At 43.5% G+C, this 16,493-nt stretch overlaps 1 protein-coding gene across 8 annotated transcripts in view; it reads right to left on the minus strand.

Annotated features, from left to right (window-relative positions):
• Positions 1–16,493, minus strand: part of KIF21A (kinesin family member 21A) — a 247,369-nt gene that overhangs the window by 41,917 nt on the left and 188,959 nt on the right. For 6 of the 8 annotated variants that reach the window (XM_073573526.1, XM_073573524.1, XM_073573519.1 and 3 more), the window contains 4 exons: positions 13,845–13,865; positions 11,087–11,147; positions 9,958–10,012; positions 8,614–8,831 (listed from right to left, as the gene is read on the minus strand). In XM_073573526.1, coding sequence (XP_073429627.1) covers positions 8,614–8,831; positions 9,958–10,012; positions 11,087–11,147; positions 13,845–13,865 — 355 coding nt within the window. The remainder of the gene's footprint in view (positions 1–8,613; positions 8,832–9,957; positions 10,013–11,086; positions 11,148–13,844; positions 13,866–16,493) is intronic. The other 2 variants (XM_073573520.1, XM_073573523.1) reach the window with 1 other exon arrangement.

The raw sequence follows: 16,493 nt of genomic DNA on the forward strand, positions 1-16,493 counted from the left end.
TGATGGCTACTAGGAAGGCTACTTTCCATGAAAGGAGAGATAGGGAAACCTCCCTGAGAGGTTCAAAGGGTGGACCTTGCAGGACCTCGAGAACCAGGTTAAGATCCCAAGGATCTACGGGCGCTCGGTACGGAGGAGCCGTATGAGCCACTCCTTGAAGGAAGGTTTTGACCTGAGGATGAGAGGCCAAGGTCTTCTGGAATAAAATGGACAGTGCCGAAACTTGACCTTTAAAAGAGCTGAGGGCGAGGCCTGCATCAAGCCCTGCCTGAAGAAACGCCAGGACAGAAGGGAGCGAGAAACGCATGGGCGGAATATCGTTGGCTTCGCACCAAGTGAAATAGGCTTTCCAAGTACGGTAATAAATTTTGGAAGACGATGGCTTCCTGGCCCGGATCATGGTATGAATAACTCGATCCGAAAAGCCTGATCGTTTCAAAACCTCGGTCTCAACAGCCACGCCGTTAAATTGAGCGGCTGAGAATTGGGGTGGCAAATCGGACCTTGAGACAGCAGATCTGCCCTGTCTGGAAGTTTCCAGGGGGCGTCCGCGAGAAGGTTGACGATGTCCGCGAACCAAGCCCTTCTGGGCCAATTCGGGGCGATGAGGATGACTGGCATTCCTTCCGCCTTGATTTTTTTCTGCAGCATGGGAAGAAGAGGCAGGGGAGGAAACAGGTAGGGGAGCTCGAACTGCAACCAAGGAATGGCCAGAGCGTCGGCGCCCACTGCGAGAGGACCCCGAGCCCTGGATACAAACTGTGGGACTTTCCTGTTGAGGCGAGAAGCTAGCAGATCTACGTCCGGGGTTCCCCAACGACGGCAAAGCTGAAGAAATACTTCCGGATGTAGGGACCACTCTCCCGCCGCGAGACCCTCGCGGCTAAGAAAATCCGCGGCCCAATTGTCCACGCCGGGAATGTGCACCGCGGATATTGCCGGGACTGAATCCTCCGCCCAAAGAAGAATCTTGGACACTTCTGCCAGGGCTGAGACACTCCGCGTTCCCCCTGGCGGTTGACATATGCCACCGCCGTGTCTGTCTGAATCCGGATAGGCAGTCCCGAGAAGTCTCTCCAAGTGAACGAGAGACAGATAAATCGCTCCTATCTCGAGGACATTGATTGGCAGGGCTGACCAACGACCCTGAACAGTGTGATTGCGGAACACTGCCCCCCAGCCGAGGAGGCTGGCATCCGTCGTCAAAATCTGCCAGTGAATTGGGAGGAATGACAGTCCTAGGGAGATGAGAGGAGACGTCAGTCACCAATTGAGGGACTGCTTGACACGGTTTAAAAGACGAATTGGGCGATCCAGGGAAAGGACAGACCTGTTCCACCGGGATAGGATGGCGAGTTGGAGAGGTCTCTGTTGCCGCCACCATCTTTCCCAGGACTTTCATGGTTGTCCGGAGAGATGGAAGTCTCATGATCCGCAGCGATCGTACATCCAGTTGCAGGGAGCCAATTTTCTCTTGAGGGAGAAAAACTCTCGATCGATGAGTGTCGAACAATAGACCCAGAAACACAAGACGTTGTGTCGGGACAAGACAGGACTATTTTTTGTTGATGAGCCACCTGAAATTGGCCAGGGTGTCTAGGACAATGGTAAGACTTTGGCGAGTGCAACAAATTGGTAATGTTCCTGGCGAATCCCGAAACGCAGGAATTTCTGATGCCCGGAGAGGAGAATATGGGAACATGTAGATAGGCATCTTGAATGTCTATTGAACACATGAACTCCTGCGACTCCATGGAAGCGATTACCGACCGAAGAGACTCCATTCGGAAATGACGCAGTCGGACTCTCCTGCTGAGTAACTTGAGGTCCAAGATGGGACGAACTGTCCCGCCTTTTTTCGGCACCACGAACAGGTTTGAATAAAACCCTGTGAAAGGTTCTGATTCGGGAACGGGCACAATCACCCCGGAACTGAGGAGAGAGGCGATGGATGCAAAAAACCCCGGAACTAAGGCTGGATCTTTTGGAGGACGGGACTCGAAGAAGCGATCCCGTGGACGAGAAATGAACTCTATCTTGTACCCTGAAGATACAACCTCCCTGACCCAAGCGTCCTCTACTGAGGCCAGCCAGACATCCCTGAAGAAACGGAGTCGACCTCCCAATTGGGAGGGACCCTCGGGAGATCGTTGATAGTCATGCTGATGTGGACCGTCCAAATCTGGACCTGGAGGGTCTGCCCTGGGAGGAGTGAGATCGCCAGGAGGGAGTGGGTCTGAAGGATACCTTCTTTCTATCCTGGCGTGACTGTGGTCTTTGTTGGTTAGAGAAGTTCTCTGTCGTATTGAAGCGACGGTAAGCCCGAAAGGGCCGAAACTGACGCCTTGACGGGGGTCTGCGAGGCTTGGACTGAGGGAGGAGGAACTCGTGCCTCCAGTGGCGTCCTTAATAATCTGGTCCAGCTGGGACCCAAAGAGACGCGCTCCCTGAAAAGGCAGATTGGTAAGAGACTTTTTAGAAGACAAGTCCGCCTGCCAAGCCTTGAGCCAAATTGTACGTCGGATTGCCACCACGTTGCTTGACGCCTGAACAGCACAAGACGCGGCATCCAAGGAAGCAGAAAGCAGATAATCCCCTGCATGGGAAATCTGGTTGGCCAAATCGGCCAATTGCTCTGGTTGGGCCTTATCTAGGATGCCCTTACGGAGATCCTCTGCCCAAGTGGCTATGGCCTTTGCCACCCAAGATGAGGCAAAGACTGGACATAGCGCCGCTGCAGCCGCTTCGAATGCTGACTTTGCCAAGGATTCAATAATTCTATCATTAGAATCCTTTAGTGACGCTACACCTGAAAGCCGGAGAACCGTGTTATTAGAAAGTCTGGACATGGGTGCGTCCACCGAGGGGGAAGCAGACCAGTTGTCCGTGAGCTCTTTAGCAAACGGATACAGCACGCCGAGGCGCTTCCCTCTTTGAAATCGCCTGGACGGAATTTTTCTTTCCCTGGCAAGGATCTTGCCAAACTCAGAGTGGAAAGCGTATACCCTGGATGGTGTTTCTGCCCGTCTGAACGAAACCTCCTGATCTGAGGATTTCGCAGGGGAGTCAGATACTTTGAAGGTGTGGTTAATCGCCGCAATGAGGTTCTGTACCGTAACCTTCATGTCCGCGTCTTGGTCAGAATCCAGCTCTAAAATCCCTTCAGAAGACATATCCGAGAACGCTTCACCTGACTCGGGTGAGGAGGCACGGGAGGGCGACTGCTGGGAAGGACTAGGTGCAGATGAGAGGCCAGGAGAGGATTCCTGCCGGGGAGCCTGCCTGGGCCTTTTGCGGCTTCTGCTAGCTGGCTCAGATGGAACGTCTTGCAACCTGCTGGACCCTGCAGAAGTTTCCAGGGGCAACTTATCAAGAACGGCCACTAGGGACTAAGACACCCTGGTGAGGTCTGCCACTGATTGTGATAGAGACGAAGCCCAGCCAGGAATGGGGGGTTCACTCTCACATGGAGCAATAGAAGGCTCCTGAGCGGCGTCGGGCTGAATGGGGTTGCTGCTGTCGATGCAGAGGGGAGTGGACTGACCTGAGGGAAGTTTGCAATTGCAGGAAGAACATGCAAAGGACTAGAGTGCCAGAGGGAGCCGGAGGACGGGCACGATCAGACTTAGAGTTAGACATAGTGAAGGAGAACATCTGAAGCAGTGCCGGAAGGTTGGGGGACAGAAGGCAAAGGAGGGTGTCAGTCTGCAGTTGCAGAGCTACTCACGGTCCGGTGTCCCCAGAAGCTATGCTACACGACTGTCTGCAGATGCAGGGCAGAGGAGAGCGGTGTCCGGCTGACAGGCTGAGGGAGAACGGTGCCCGGCTGACAGGCTGAGGGAGATCGGTGTCCGGCTGAGAGGAGCAGGAGGAACGTGCGCTTTCAGGGGAAGAAGGGCGGAGCTAGCCATCGAGCTGAAGGAAGAACCGCCCGCTGGCCAAGAACAGGCTAGGGTCCAAAGAAGAGGCGGTGGGCGGACCTAGAACGGGGGGGAGAGTAGCCCGCTTAGGAGAAAGGGGCGGGGGGGCGTGGCCGCGTCGCTGAAGTAGGCCCGAAATGAAGCCGGGACCTAAATTAATAGCAGCGGCCGCCTGTCAGCGCGGGGCGGCGCGGAGGTCCCGCAGCGCTGCCGCGGCAACCGTCCTGAAGAACACCGCCTGATGTCTGCCGGGCGGGAGAAGCTCGCCTAGGAATGAAAGCGGGGGAGAAGCACAGAGCAAGGCCCACACTGAAGCCGGGGCCTGGATTAACTGCGGCGGCCATAGAGGTGCGGGCGGCGCAGAGACCTTGCATTAATGCCGCAGCAACCTCTTTCAAGAATCTTGAGGAAACCAGAAGCCACTGAGAAGCCCGCCTAAGAATGCTGAGGACCCCATACTTACCTCCGTTTGCATTCAATAAAGGTACCTCAAAATCCCACGCTGTCCGATCCGTCTTCTGTTGTGTCCGCGCCTCATCCAACCGACAGGCTCTGGTAGGCAAGTGGGTGGGAGACGGAGGGCGAGGACCATCTTGATCGCTGGCACGCAGCCGTGCTCTCATGGTCCCGCTGCGGAGAGCTATGAGGATACGGGGTGGCAGTACACGCCGTACTCATAGTCTCTTTGTGGGAGTACAGTTGTGACTTTTCACTCTGTATCCCTCCGGATTCTGGAAACCTGAAAAGGAACGACGCACGTCGAGGTAGATAGGGGTCTAACGAAAGACCCGTGTCCACCTACTACTGACACTAAGCTAAACTAAGGAATTTCCTGCCGGTCGGTGGGGTGTACACTGCGGAGGAGGAGCTAACCTTTTTTGTGCATAGTGTCAGCCTCCTAGTGGCAGCAGCATACACCCATGGTCTCTGTGTCCCCCAATGATGCGAAAGAGAAAAATGGTTTTCTAAATATTTAGAAAATATAAATCTGAAAATTTAGGCATGGACCATTCAAACACATGAATATGCTTGCGCCAAACCATTCCATTGTAGCTCTGGCAGTATGTTAAGTAATTTCCTGCTGGAAGTTGAACCTACACCTCAGTCTCAAATCTTCTGCAGCCTCTAACATGTTTTCCTCCAGGATTTCCCTGTATTTAGCACCATCCATCTTCTCATCAACTCTAACCAGTTTCCTTTTCGAAGAAACGTATCTCCACAGCGTGATCCTACCACAATCATGGGGATGGTGTTTTCAGAGTGAGGTCAAGTGTTAGTTTTTCACCACACACAGCGATTTGTATTTAGCCCAAAAAGTTGTAGTTTGGTCTAATCCGACCAGTGCACCTTCTTTTCACATGCTAGTTGTGTCCCCTCAATGGCTTTTTGCCATCTGCAAACAGTACTTCGTATGGCTTTCTTTCAAAAATAACTTTCTTCTTGCCACTCTTACATAAATGTCAGATTTGTGGAGTATATAACTACGGTAATAGTTGTCCTGCGGACAGATTCTTCCACTTGAGCTGTGGATCTCTGCAGTTCCTCCAGAGATATCGGCCTCTTGGCTTCTCTAATTAGTGATCTCCTTGTTTGGGGTGTCAGTTTAGGTGGATAGCCATATCTTGGTAGGTTTGCAGTTGTGCTATAATCCTTCCATTTTTGAATGATGGATTGAAAAGCGCTCTGTGATAGGTTCAGAGCTTGGGCTATTTTTTTTTTGTAACGTAACCCTGATTAACTCTTCTCCATAATTTTATCCCTGACCTGTCAGATGCAGTCCTTAGTTTTCATTATGCTGTTTGAACTCTATTGTTCTCAAACAAACCAGGCCTTTACAGAACAGCTGTTATACTGAGAAAATATTACACACAGGTAGACTCAATTTAAATGTGACTTCTGGAGGTAATTGGTCACTCAGGATTTTATTTAGAGGCATCAGTCTACAGAGGGTTGATTCCAAACACCAAAATTTTCAGATTTATACTCGAAAAATAATGAGAAAAACCATGTATAAATTTACACTTTATCAATAAGGAAGTGGATCATACAAAGTCTACCTCAACCACCAAGTCTAAAAGAATCTAGAGCATACAAAGTCTACCTCAAACACTGGAGCTTGCAGAAACTAGAACATGAAAAGTCTACCTCAGACACTAGAGCTAGAAGAAACAAGAACATACAAAGTCTACCTCAAACACTAAGTCTGAATATAGTTAGAACATAAAAAGCCTACCTCGGATACTAGAGCTAGAAGAAGCAAGAGCATACAAAGTCTACCTCAAACACTAAGTCTGAATATAGTTAGAACATAAAAAGCCTACCTCGGATACTAGAGCTAGAAGAAGCAAGAGCATACAAAGTCTACCTCAAACACTAGAGCTAGAAGAAACAAGAACATACAAAGTCTACCTCAAACACTAAGTCTAAATATAAAAAGCCTACCTCGGATACTAGAGCTAGAAGAGGCAAGAACATACAAAGTCTACCTCAAACACTAAGTCTAAATATAGTTACAACATAAAAAACCTACCGCGGATACTAGAGCTAGAAGACGCAAGAACATACAAAATCTACCTCAAACACTAAGTCTGAATATAGTTAGAACATAAAAAGCCTACCTCGGACACTAGAGCTAGAAGAAGCAAGAACATACAAAGTCTACCTCAAACACCAAGTCTGAATATAGTTAGAACATAAAAAGCCTACCTCGGATACTAGAGCTAGAAGAAACAAGAGCATACAAAGTCTACCTCAAACACTAGAGCTAGAAGAAACAAGAACATACAAAGTCTACCTCAAACACTAAGTCTGAATATAGTTAGAACATAAAAAGCCTACCTCGGACACTAGAACTAGAAGAAGCAAGAACATACAAAGTCTACCTCAAACACTAGAGGTAAAAGAAGCTTGAATATACAAAGTCTACCTCAGACGTTAAAGCTAGAAAAAAAAATAGATAATAAAAAATGCAAACAGGCAAGAAGATTACTAGCATCATGTCCATTTCTGCATTCTATGAACAATGGAAATCACATGCAGTTGTAGCACCTGCAATACCCCCTTGATTTCAGTCTGGCCGTCTATCATAATTTCCTGCTAAAAAGGGTAAAATATGTGAAAATGCAATTTTGCAATGTTGAGTCAGTTTCAATTTCCATGACAAACACTGCTGCCTGTGGTTATTCAGCTTTTTTCTATACCTAGACACTTGAACTGAGCTTTATTGAGGGCACAGTTTTATTAAATAAAGTAAATACAAAAATTGAAAGGGTCATTACTATTTCAGGATCGGTAGGGATTCCAGCTGTTGACAATCCCCAGGTGAAATATTGCTAGCATATCAGTTATAACTAGATATTAAACCAAAACATAAAAAAGATCAGGTCTCCAAGACAAATAAATATAAAAATAAGATTACCTTGTTCTTAAATTTGCAGTTAGATCTTCCAACATTATAACAAGATGCTAATGCAATATGGAGTATAAAGGTACTGCCACACTTAGCGATGCACCAGCGATCCCGACAACGATATGGATCGCTGGTGCATCACTAAGTGGTCGCTAGTGAGCTGCCACACAGTCAGATCTCACCAGTGACATAGCAGCGGTCGGGGGGTCGCTACTTACCTTTCAGACGAGGCGATCCTAACGTCCTCCCGCCCGCGTCCACGCGTCGCTTGTCGGCGCCACAGGAAGCCCAGCAGGAAGCTGACAACGAGAAACAGTCCAGGACGCTCTCGCGCGATCAGCGATAACCAGGGGGAGCGGGTCGGAGGTAAGTATCACACATAGCGATATTGCTAGCAATATCGCTGCTGCGTCACAAAACCATATTGCTAGCGATATCGCTTAGTGTGACGGGGCCTTGAATCTATTTCTCCACTGACAATGGCAACAAAAAGAGGTCCTAATCTTTGTAATTTGTCTGTTTACGGCCTTTTTTGTACTTTTGCATGTGATCAAGCTTTGCTTTTCACACACTGCACATGCAGGGAAATTAGTAGCAATTTATGATGGATGCATATTGAAAAAAAAATGATGGCTTTACCGTGCATTTCATAGTATAGCAACAATGAAATAGAGATGCCTAAAGTATTCCTTTCTAAAAAAAAAAAAAAAAAAAATGTATAAATCAGCTGCTTGGCATTTTTGAAAGCCAGAAACAATAATCATAATGGATTTTGGGAAACGAAGCAGTTAAGCTTCAAGATGATAAATGCTAGATAACGCTCATATCCTTGAATAATGACATGCAGAGCGGAGGAGATTACAATGTAATGGATCCTTCACACCCATGGGATGTGAAAAGTTAATAAACGGCATCTACCTGCTTTAATGTAAAAGAATCAGACTCTTGCATCATAATAAGTGTCCTAGAGATAACACATTCAAAAAAAAAAAGAACAGAAAGGTGCAGATTATCTACAAATGTTATATATTACACATCATCTAAACACTATACACATTAACACAGTCTAATGATTGAAAACTTTACCTAAACTAACAATATGCATCCCTTATGAACAAAAGCAAAAGTTATTTGTATGGTGGAGCTTAGGAGGAAATGAAAATGTGCTTAGTACATGTTCCATGCTCTGTGGCCAAGTCCAGCCTCATACAGACATGCATATCTTCATTAAACTGAAATAAACAGTCTAAGCAGCCTTGATTAATGCAGAGCAGATAGACTTACATGCTGCCTATTTTAGAAGATAAGCCAGAAGGTGAGGGCAATGTGTCTTTCTCCCTAACAGAACTGGAACTTGTCTCCAGATGAATCTCCATCCCTTGCACTTCTGGAACAGTGGGGAGGCAAGTAGACAAGCCACCATCTCCAGTTCCTAGATCAACGGCATTCTCACTGCTATCTGCATAAAGCAACTCCTGCTGGGTAGTAGTTCTCCTCCGAGCCTGTTTAGATGACAAGACAACATTACCTAAAGTTGCAACATCAACATGAAAGGAATTATACCACTACTTACATTACTTAGATTTTTTATTCTGATATATAATATATTTATGTTAGTGGTTAAAGGTATGTCAACCATGAAACATTTTTTAGCTTGCTTTTGGAATTAAACTGCATAAAAAGTACTTCGGTTGTGCTGATCCTGATTAATAGCTGGGCCACAGCTGATCGTACAACCTTGAAAGCGTCATAAAACGGAGAACTGTCAGCATTCTTTAAAGTTTCGAGCTCCTGATTCATCAAGCCAGGCATGAACATCATCACTCTTGAGGAGGGTATGTGTTGGAGTTAGTCATTCCTACTTTCATTAAGAATCTGATACCGCTTAATGAATCGGGAGCATCTGACAAGTGGTATGGGTGTCCGTACGAGACAAATTTTGCTATAGTAAGATTTTTGGAGCAAGGAACGCCACATCTCATGAATTAGACAAGATGTGGAGTCATTCTGTCCATGTTGGTAGAGCTGGTAGAAACTTGCATGAAAATGGCAAAAGTCGCAAAATGTTTGCGCTGCTCAGCTTTGCACAAAAGTTTTGTGACTTTTCAAAGTAAAATTCTGGCGTAATCGTTAACTGCTGACTGGTAAATTTTTGATGGATGGGGCCACCACCTATTTCCAAAATGGATGCCCTGTGTCTGTGGTTTCTACAGTCAAAGTCTATAGGTCTAGTAAAGATAGACAAGAACAGTTCGCAGCCATCTTCATTAGTTTTAAAGTTTTTAAATGAGGTGATAGACGTGCATGAGCATTCAAACTGGGATTACGGACATAAGCATTCTAACTTGTAACTTATTACATGAATACCACTACAAGTATGTGAAAACATAGCAATTGACAATTTAGAATACATCTAAAATGTGGCACATACCTTAAGTCTACCATCCATTATAGCAAACATCATAAGCCAATTACTAAATATCATTATAAAGGATAACCTCTCAATGCATTTTTTAATACCAAAGAAAATGATTTTCTAATAATATTAACTTTTCTTTTTAAGAGGGAAAAATTCTGATGCTTTCAGTTAGTAAATGGAATAGCCATATATTATTTTTTATTGCGTACCTTGCTCTTGGGTTTTCCTTCACCGCAAAGTTTCATTAAATCAGATGAAAGAGTACTAAATAAAATATTAAAAACAATATTAAAAACATGCAAAATAATGATGACTACCCTACCCCTAATGAAAAGGTCTAGGTCATCACCAAAGCTAGCTATTTGTCATGTTCCCATTTAACCCAAAAATTGAGTGACCATATGGCCTTAATTTTGTATTAATACATTTTTTGTGATAGTGTACACCTTTATAGTATACCCTATTCCATACAAATACATACTATGCTAAGAATTGTGTGGTACAGGCATTCCCAGGGTTACAAACTAGATAGGGTTTGTATGCAAGTTAGAAAAGGTCCAGCAAAAAAGAAAAAGACAAAAAAGAAAACCAATACTCACCTCATCACTGACCTCTCTGGCCACCACACTACTGACAGCACAGTCGTCACCTTTCCGAAGTAGCACGCTGCATCTCTAGCCTCTTCACTATAGTCTAAAACTTACAGACACATCCAGAGTTGAGAGGTCACTGTATTTCATAAGGTCGCGGCACACATGTTGACATCACAGCCTTACAACACACAGTGATCTCTAAGGCCTGGATGCAGCCGAAAGTCCTGGCCTATAGTGAAGAAGCCGGAGATGCGGCGAAGGATGGCGGAAAGAGGACGGGATTGCAGGCAGTAGGTTGACCAGTGAGGTGAGCGATTGGATGACGGGTCTCTCCCTATACACACATGCAGGGAAAAAACCCTCACTTAAAGGGATTCGACAAGAAGAACACACTGGGGATCCGTGGCTTTTAATGTGTTGTTCTCTGAAATAACGCAGCTTCAAACATACATGTCAAACATACCTGGCTGAAATCATAGCGCAAGTGTCTGATACATGTTGCCCGTGAAAAAATCCCAATATATTTTTCTACTTTTAAATGACAACAAAGACGACTTGGTAAAATATACAATAAACCACAGAAGATGGACTAATGGGAGTAAATTCTCTATTCCGCACTGTGGCAGATGAGTAGCTACATAAACACTACAAAACTACATACAGACTGTAGAAAAAAAACAACGATAAATGTGTATTAAGTTAAAAGTTGTAATTTTGAACATAAGATACTGCTGGAACAACATACCTGCCTTCTGATCCAGGACTTTGCAAAGACCCTTCGTCATCACTGCTGTTTTCTTGGTTTTCTGAAGTATAGAAAGACACAAACGTGGACATCATGGTCAATATAACAAATACACAAAAACATTAAACAGCGTCTATATTACTGCCTCTAACTCTAGGACACAATAACATGTAGCATTGGATAAAGTTAATTATATATACACAACAAATCATAACTTAGAGAGAGTTTTTTTTAAGGAATTTGCATTACTTAACTTTTACTGATCCAGGGTTACAACTTATTCTACATGTATTAAGAGACAAAAGCAGCAGGCAAAATTCTGCAAGCTTTAAACCTGAAATCTTCTAACATTAATGAATTGCATTCTGGGAAGCATTATCTACACGACAGGTATTGCACATACATCTCATGTATAATAAACTAATTTATCCAATGCAATATAGGAGCATCTCTTATGTCAAGCTTGATGACATTTTCTAATAATAATCTCAACAAGTGACTATTCTGAGCCTTGAAGGAGTTGTCCCCTCTTAGAAAATCCAGAACCCTGGGCAAAATTTGTAATTAAAGAAAAAAATATGTGCTAATTCTCTACCACTGCTTTCAGTATCTGATATCGGATGCAGCACTGAGCGGGGTGTTCCTTCTACATCAGGACATCAGTGATCCAGCCAATATCAGATACCGGGAGCAGTGGTGGAGACTCAGCTCCTGGAAGGTGTGTAAGGAACGGTTTGCGTTATTTTTTATTTATTTTTTTAAAGTACCACTTCAGGGTTATTTCTTTATTACACCACTGGAGTGGTGCTTTAAATGTAATTCCCCTGCCCCGTCTCATACTCACCTGCTGATGTCTTCATCATTTTCCAGCACCACTCCCATCAGGCTCTGGAGAAAAGTGACCCGTTGGCAGCTTCAGGGTTTCATGGAGCGATGTGGAGGTCACTTTTCAATACAAGTCTATGAGGGCCTCGTCGTTCCTCTCATAAACTTGCCTTGAGAGCTTGTGATGAAGCTTCTGACTTTTGGCCAGTCTGAAGCTGTGCTCACAAGAAGGTACCAGAGTGGTGCTGAAAAAAAGGTGAAGACACCGGTGGGCGAGTATATGACCGCGGGCAGGGGGCTTACATTTAAAGCGTCACTCCAACGCCGAGAGAAAAAGAAACAAACTCTGGAGTGGCGATGTAATAAACTGTGTACTGGGACCAGTACTTTCTGAAAGAGGACAACACCTTTAGGAACTGTAACTCAGGATAAATGCAAGACAAGTAATATAATGTGTTCACAAAGGAACTCAACCTTTCATATGGCATATAACCATGTATTAATATCATTGTGGTTTTCAAAGATGAACATACACTTAAAACTAGTTAACTTTACCCATTTTTGTGAGCTCTCTGAGTGTAGTATATTTCTTAAGGTCCATAGGTAACCACTTGAAAATGCATTATTTATTTTGAATACCTAAATTACAGTATTGCTTTCCAATATTTTCTAATAAATTTAAAGACAAAAAAGCCAAATACACATGGCATTTTGAGGCTGAGTGCAGACGGACTTTTTTGCCCTGCAGATTTTTCCGCGCAGAATGTAAGAAATCCGCAGGCCAAATGACCTGCATTTTTCCGGCAGATTTCTTCCATTTTTCATGCGGTTTTCATGCGTTTTTTGTGCGGTTTTCCATCGCAGTTTTCCCCCTGCGGATTTGGTGACAGGGGAGATGGAAAACCGCACAAAAGAAGTAACATGCTGCGGATTTTGTACCGCGGAAAAATCCGCAGCGTCTGCACAGCGTTTTTTTTTTTCCATTGATTTTAAGGCTACTGTACATCACAATGCAGATATGCAACGTTTCTGCGCGGTAAAACCCGCTGCGGAACCGCAGCAAATCTGCATCGTGTGCACACAGCCTTAGGGTATGTGCACACTTTGCGGTTTCTGCTGCGTTTCCGCAGCGTTTTTGGCTCTGCAGAAACACAGCAGATTCTGCTGCGTTGTACAGTACCTTTATTTCCTATGGAAATAAAAAAAAGCTGTGCACATGCTGCGTTTTTTTCCGCGCGGTTTTGCTGCGGTTTTCAAAACGCAGCATGTCAATTGTTTGGTGCAGAAACGCTGCAGTTTTACACCTCATCCATTATGAGGTGTAAAACCGCAGGGCAAAACCCCAGAAAAAACGCAGATAAACCGCAGAAAAACCGCAGCACTTTGTCCTGCGGATTTCCTGCGTTTTTTTCTACAAAATCCGCAGAGACAAAAAACTATGTGTGCACATACCCTTATTTATTCTTTCAAATCCTTTACTCTGATAGTAGACTTACCTTAAAGAAACCATAATAAGCTATGTTCTTAACCACTAAACCAAATACACTTGATTTGCACTAAACCACAGTAAATACGGATATGAATAATGGATCTAAAAGTTGTTAGAATACATTTATCGCTATGTGTAAGTAGACTAAAAAAGAGGAAATGACCTCCATACTTGTTATTTATGGTTATTTATGGTGTACCAGAAAAGTTAACTGTGATCTATGTCTTTTACAAGAAGCAATATTATCAGCATTTGGCTGTTAATATCTTGATTAATGGATGGAAAGGGCGTGAGACTGGAAATGTTCGGGTGAAAGGATGTTGTCTTAGTAGGCCATGCAACGTGGGCACATTGTCAGGTCTGCGTGGTCTTCTGGTTAATGCATATGGATAATTAGTAAGTCATGCATCTGCACAACACGTAGTAAGCTAAAGACATACTTACCCAGCGGAATACTATCTAAGTCTGTGTGAATTCAAGCAACAAGGAAACAAAAACCAACACCACAATCAAAACAGATTCATCTGCCATGAGAACGCAACGCCATTCTTATCAAAAAAATATTTACTTAAAGATCACGTGAAAGGAGAGAAGAAACCTGAAAAGGTGCGGTGAAAACATACATCATGGAAGCTCATCTACGTACTGTATTTTTACTTATATACTCGTGGCTAGAAAGCGTAAAGCCAGTTCTATGGAGGTAAATAACCAATGGAAAATAGACGACACTGTAAGCGGATTATCCGCTTCACAGAAAAATCTATTGCATCTAATAAAGGCAGCAATAATCTTACAGAAATGGCCAGCGGTCATGCTAGCAAATAGATTAGCATTACAAATGGGAAAAACTATGTAGGGTCAAGGCCTTCAGAAAGCTTATTTTCATGGCATATTCTGCAGAATTTACATCTGCATAAAATATATGTTATGAACTAGGACTTACTATCTGTTTTGTACTCATTTTGTAGTAGATTTCAACAACAATTTGATCTTGGCAAAAATCACTAATCACAATCGGCATGGCGTGGTTTTGAAAGCCTACATTAGGCCTAGAATATAATCCAGCACCTTCCCTGTTTGTAAATGAGGCTGGTTACAGCCCCATGTGTCTGCATTGTGCTTGGATCTTCCACAACAAATATTCTATGTAGAGTTTCACAACCATCTTTTTTCTGACCCACATAAAATCACCCAATTTAATCTCATAAACAGTGTTCAAAAAGCCCATTATAGGAATCAGCAGTTATTTTTCTCTAGTATTTTTTAACCCCTTCACCACCTTGCGATTTTCTGCTTTTGCACATTTGATTTTTGCTCCCCTTCTTCCTAGAGCCATAACTTTTTATTTTCAGTCAATATAGCAATCTCAGGGCTTGTTTTTTTGCGAGACGAGTTGCACTTTTGAATGACACCACTGATTTCACTATACAGTGTACTGGAAAATGGGGAACAAAATTTCAAGTGCGGTGAAATTGTAAACAAAAAAATGCAATTCCACAATTTAGTTTTTTTTTTTACCGTGCTCACTAAATGCTAAATCTGACCTGCTGTTATGATTCTCCAGGTCATTACGAGTACGCAGACACCAAATAAGTATAGGTTCTTTTTCATTTAAGTGGTGAAAAATAATTCAAAGTTTGTAAGTAAAAAAATGACGCCATTTTCCGAGACCCATAGCGTCGCCATTTTTCGTGATCTGGGGTTGGGTGAGGGCTTATTTTTTGAGTGTCACGCTGATATTTTTATTGACACCATCTTGGTGTGTATACGATCTTTTGATCGCCTGTTGTTGCATTTTATTACATTGTTGTAGCGACCAAAACAACGTAAATCTGGCATTTTTATATTTTTTCTTGTTATGCCGTTTACCGATCGGATTAATTTAGTTTGTATTTTGATAGATCAAATATTTCTGAAAGCTGCAATATAAAATGTGTAGGTTTCATTTTATTATCCTGAATGGGGAAAAAAGGGCAATTTGAACTTGTGTTTTTGTAATTTAATATTTTTTAAAACAATTTTTTGTTTTACTTTTTACTTGCTTCAATTGTCCCCTTAGGAGAATTGAAGCTGCGATCATCTGTGTAGCATAAATCAAGATCTATAAACGCTGGCCTCGAATTGACATTCATAGGAGACTTACAATGATAAGCACAGGGTTCTTCTTCAGACCCCCAGCTGTGATGACAACCCATCAGTGCCCCATGACAGGGTGCCGACGTGGGCGTCTTATGACGCACTTCTGGCTCATGCGAGGTAAATGCCGCTGTCAGATATATTGACAGCAGCATTTAACATGGTAATAGCTGTGGGTGGATCTCGAATCCACCTGCGCATGTTAGAGGCACATGACAGCTGATCAAATCAGCTGTCATGTGCACATGAAGATATGGACTCAGCACTGCAGCCTGCATCAAATGCTGGGAAACGATCTTGGACATACTTATACGCCCAAGGTCGTAAAGGGATTAAGGGCATGTGCACTCATCTTTCAGGTGGATTCCGCCTGGAACCAACCTGTAAAAATGCCGCAAAAAATAAACACAGTGCACATGAATGTAAAAACAATATTGCTGTATATGTTCAGTCTTATATCACTTCTTTTAATCACTTCCAGGTTCGGAAACTGTTAGGCGATTAAAAGTAGCATGCTCATTGTTCAGGCGGCTTCTGCAACTGTAGTGGAAATTACAGAGAAAGGACTTTGGCTGCGAAGCTGCCACAAAAAATGACAGCAAAGTCTCCAGCATAAGCAGATTCAGCAAATAGACAACTAACAGATTCCCAAAACGTCCTAAACCAGAAAAACTTGGCAGCTTTTCCACTGGAAAAATGACATGTGCACATACCTTTAGATGAGTTAAGTATCTGAACATACGGTATATAAAAGCAGAGCTTAATTATCCCTCTGTTGGAAGAAAAATTCACTCCCGAGACAAGCCAATGACAAAAAAGTGATGTATAGCCTATATTCCAAACCTAGCTAAAAAGGCAACAAAAGTATTTTCTACAAGTACTGCAAAATCACAGGTCAGAGCAGCAGCATACTTAGGCCTCATAGTGACAGAATTTAATAAAGAAATTAAAAAAACT

This window comes from Dendrobates tinctorius, unplaced genomic scaffold (genome assembly GCF_039654945.1).
Source record: "Dendrobates tinctorius isolate UK_male_01 unplaced genomic scaffold, ASM3965494v1 ptg000035l, whole genome shotgun sequence".
Lineage (NCBI taxonomy): Eukaryota > Metazoa > Chordata > Amphibia > Anura > Dendrobatidae > Dendrobates > Dendrobates tinctorius.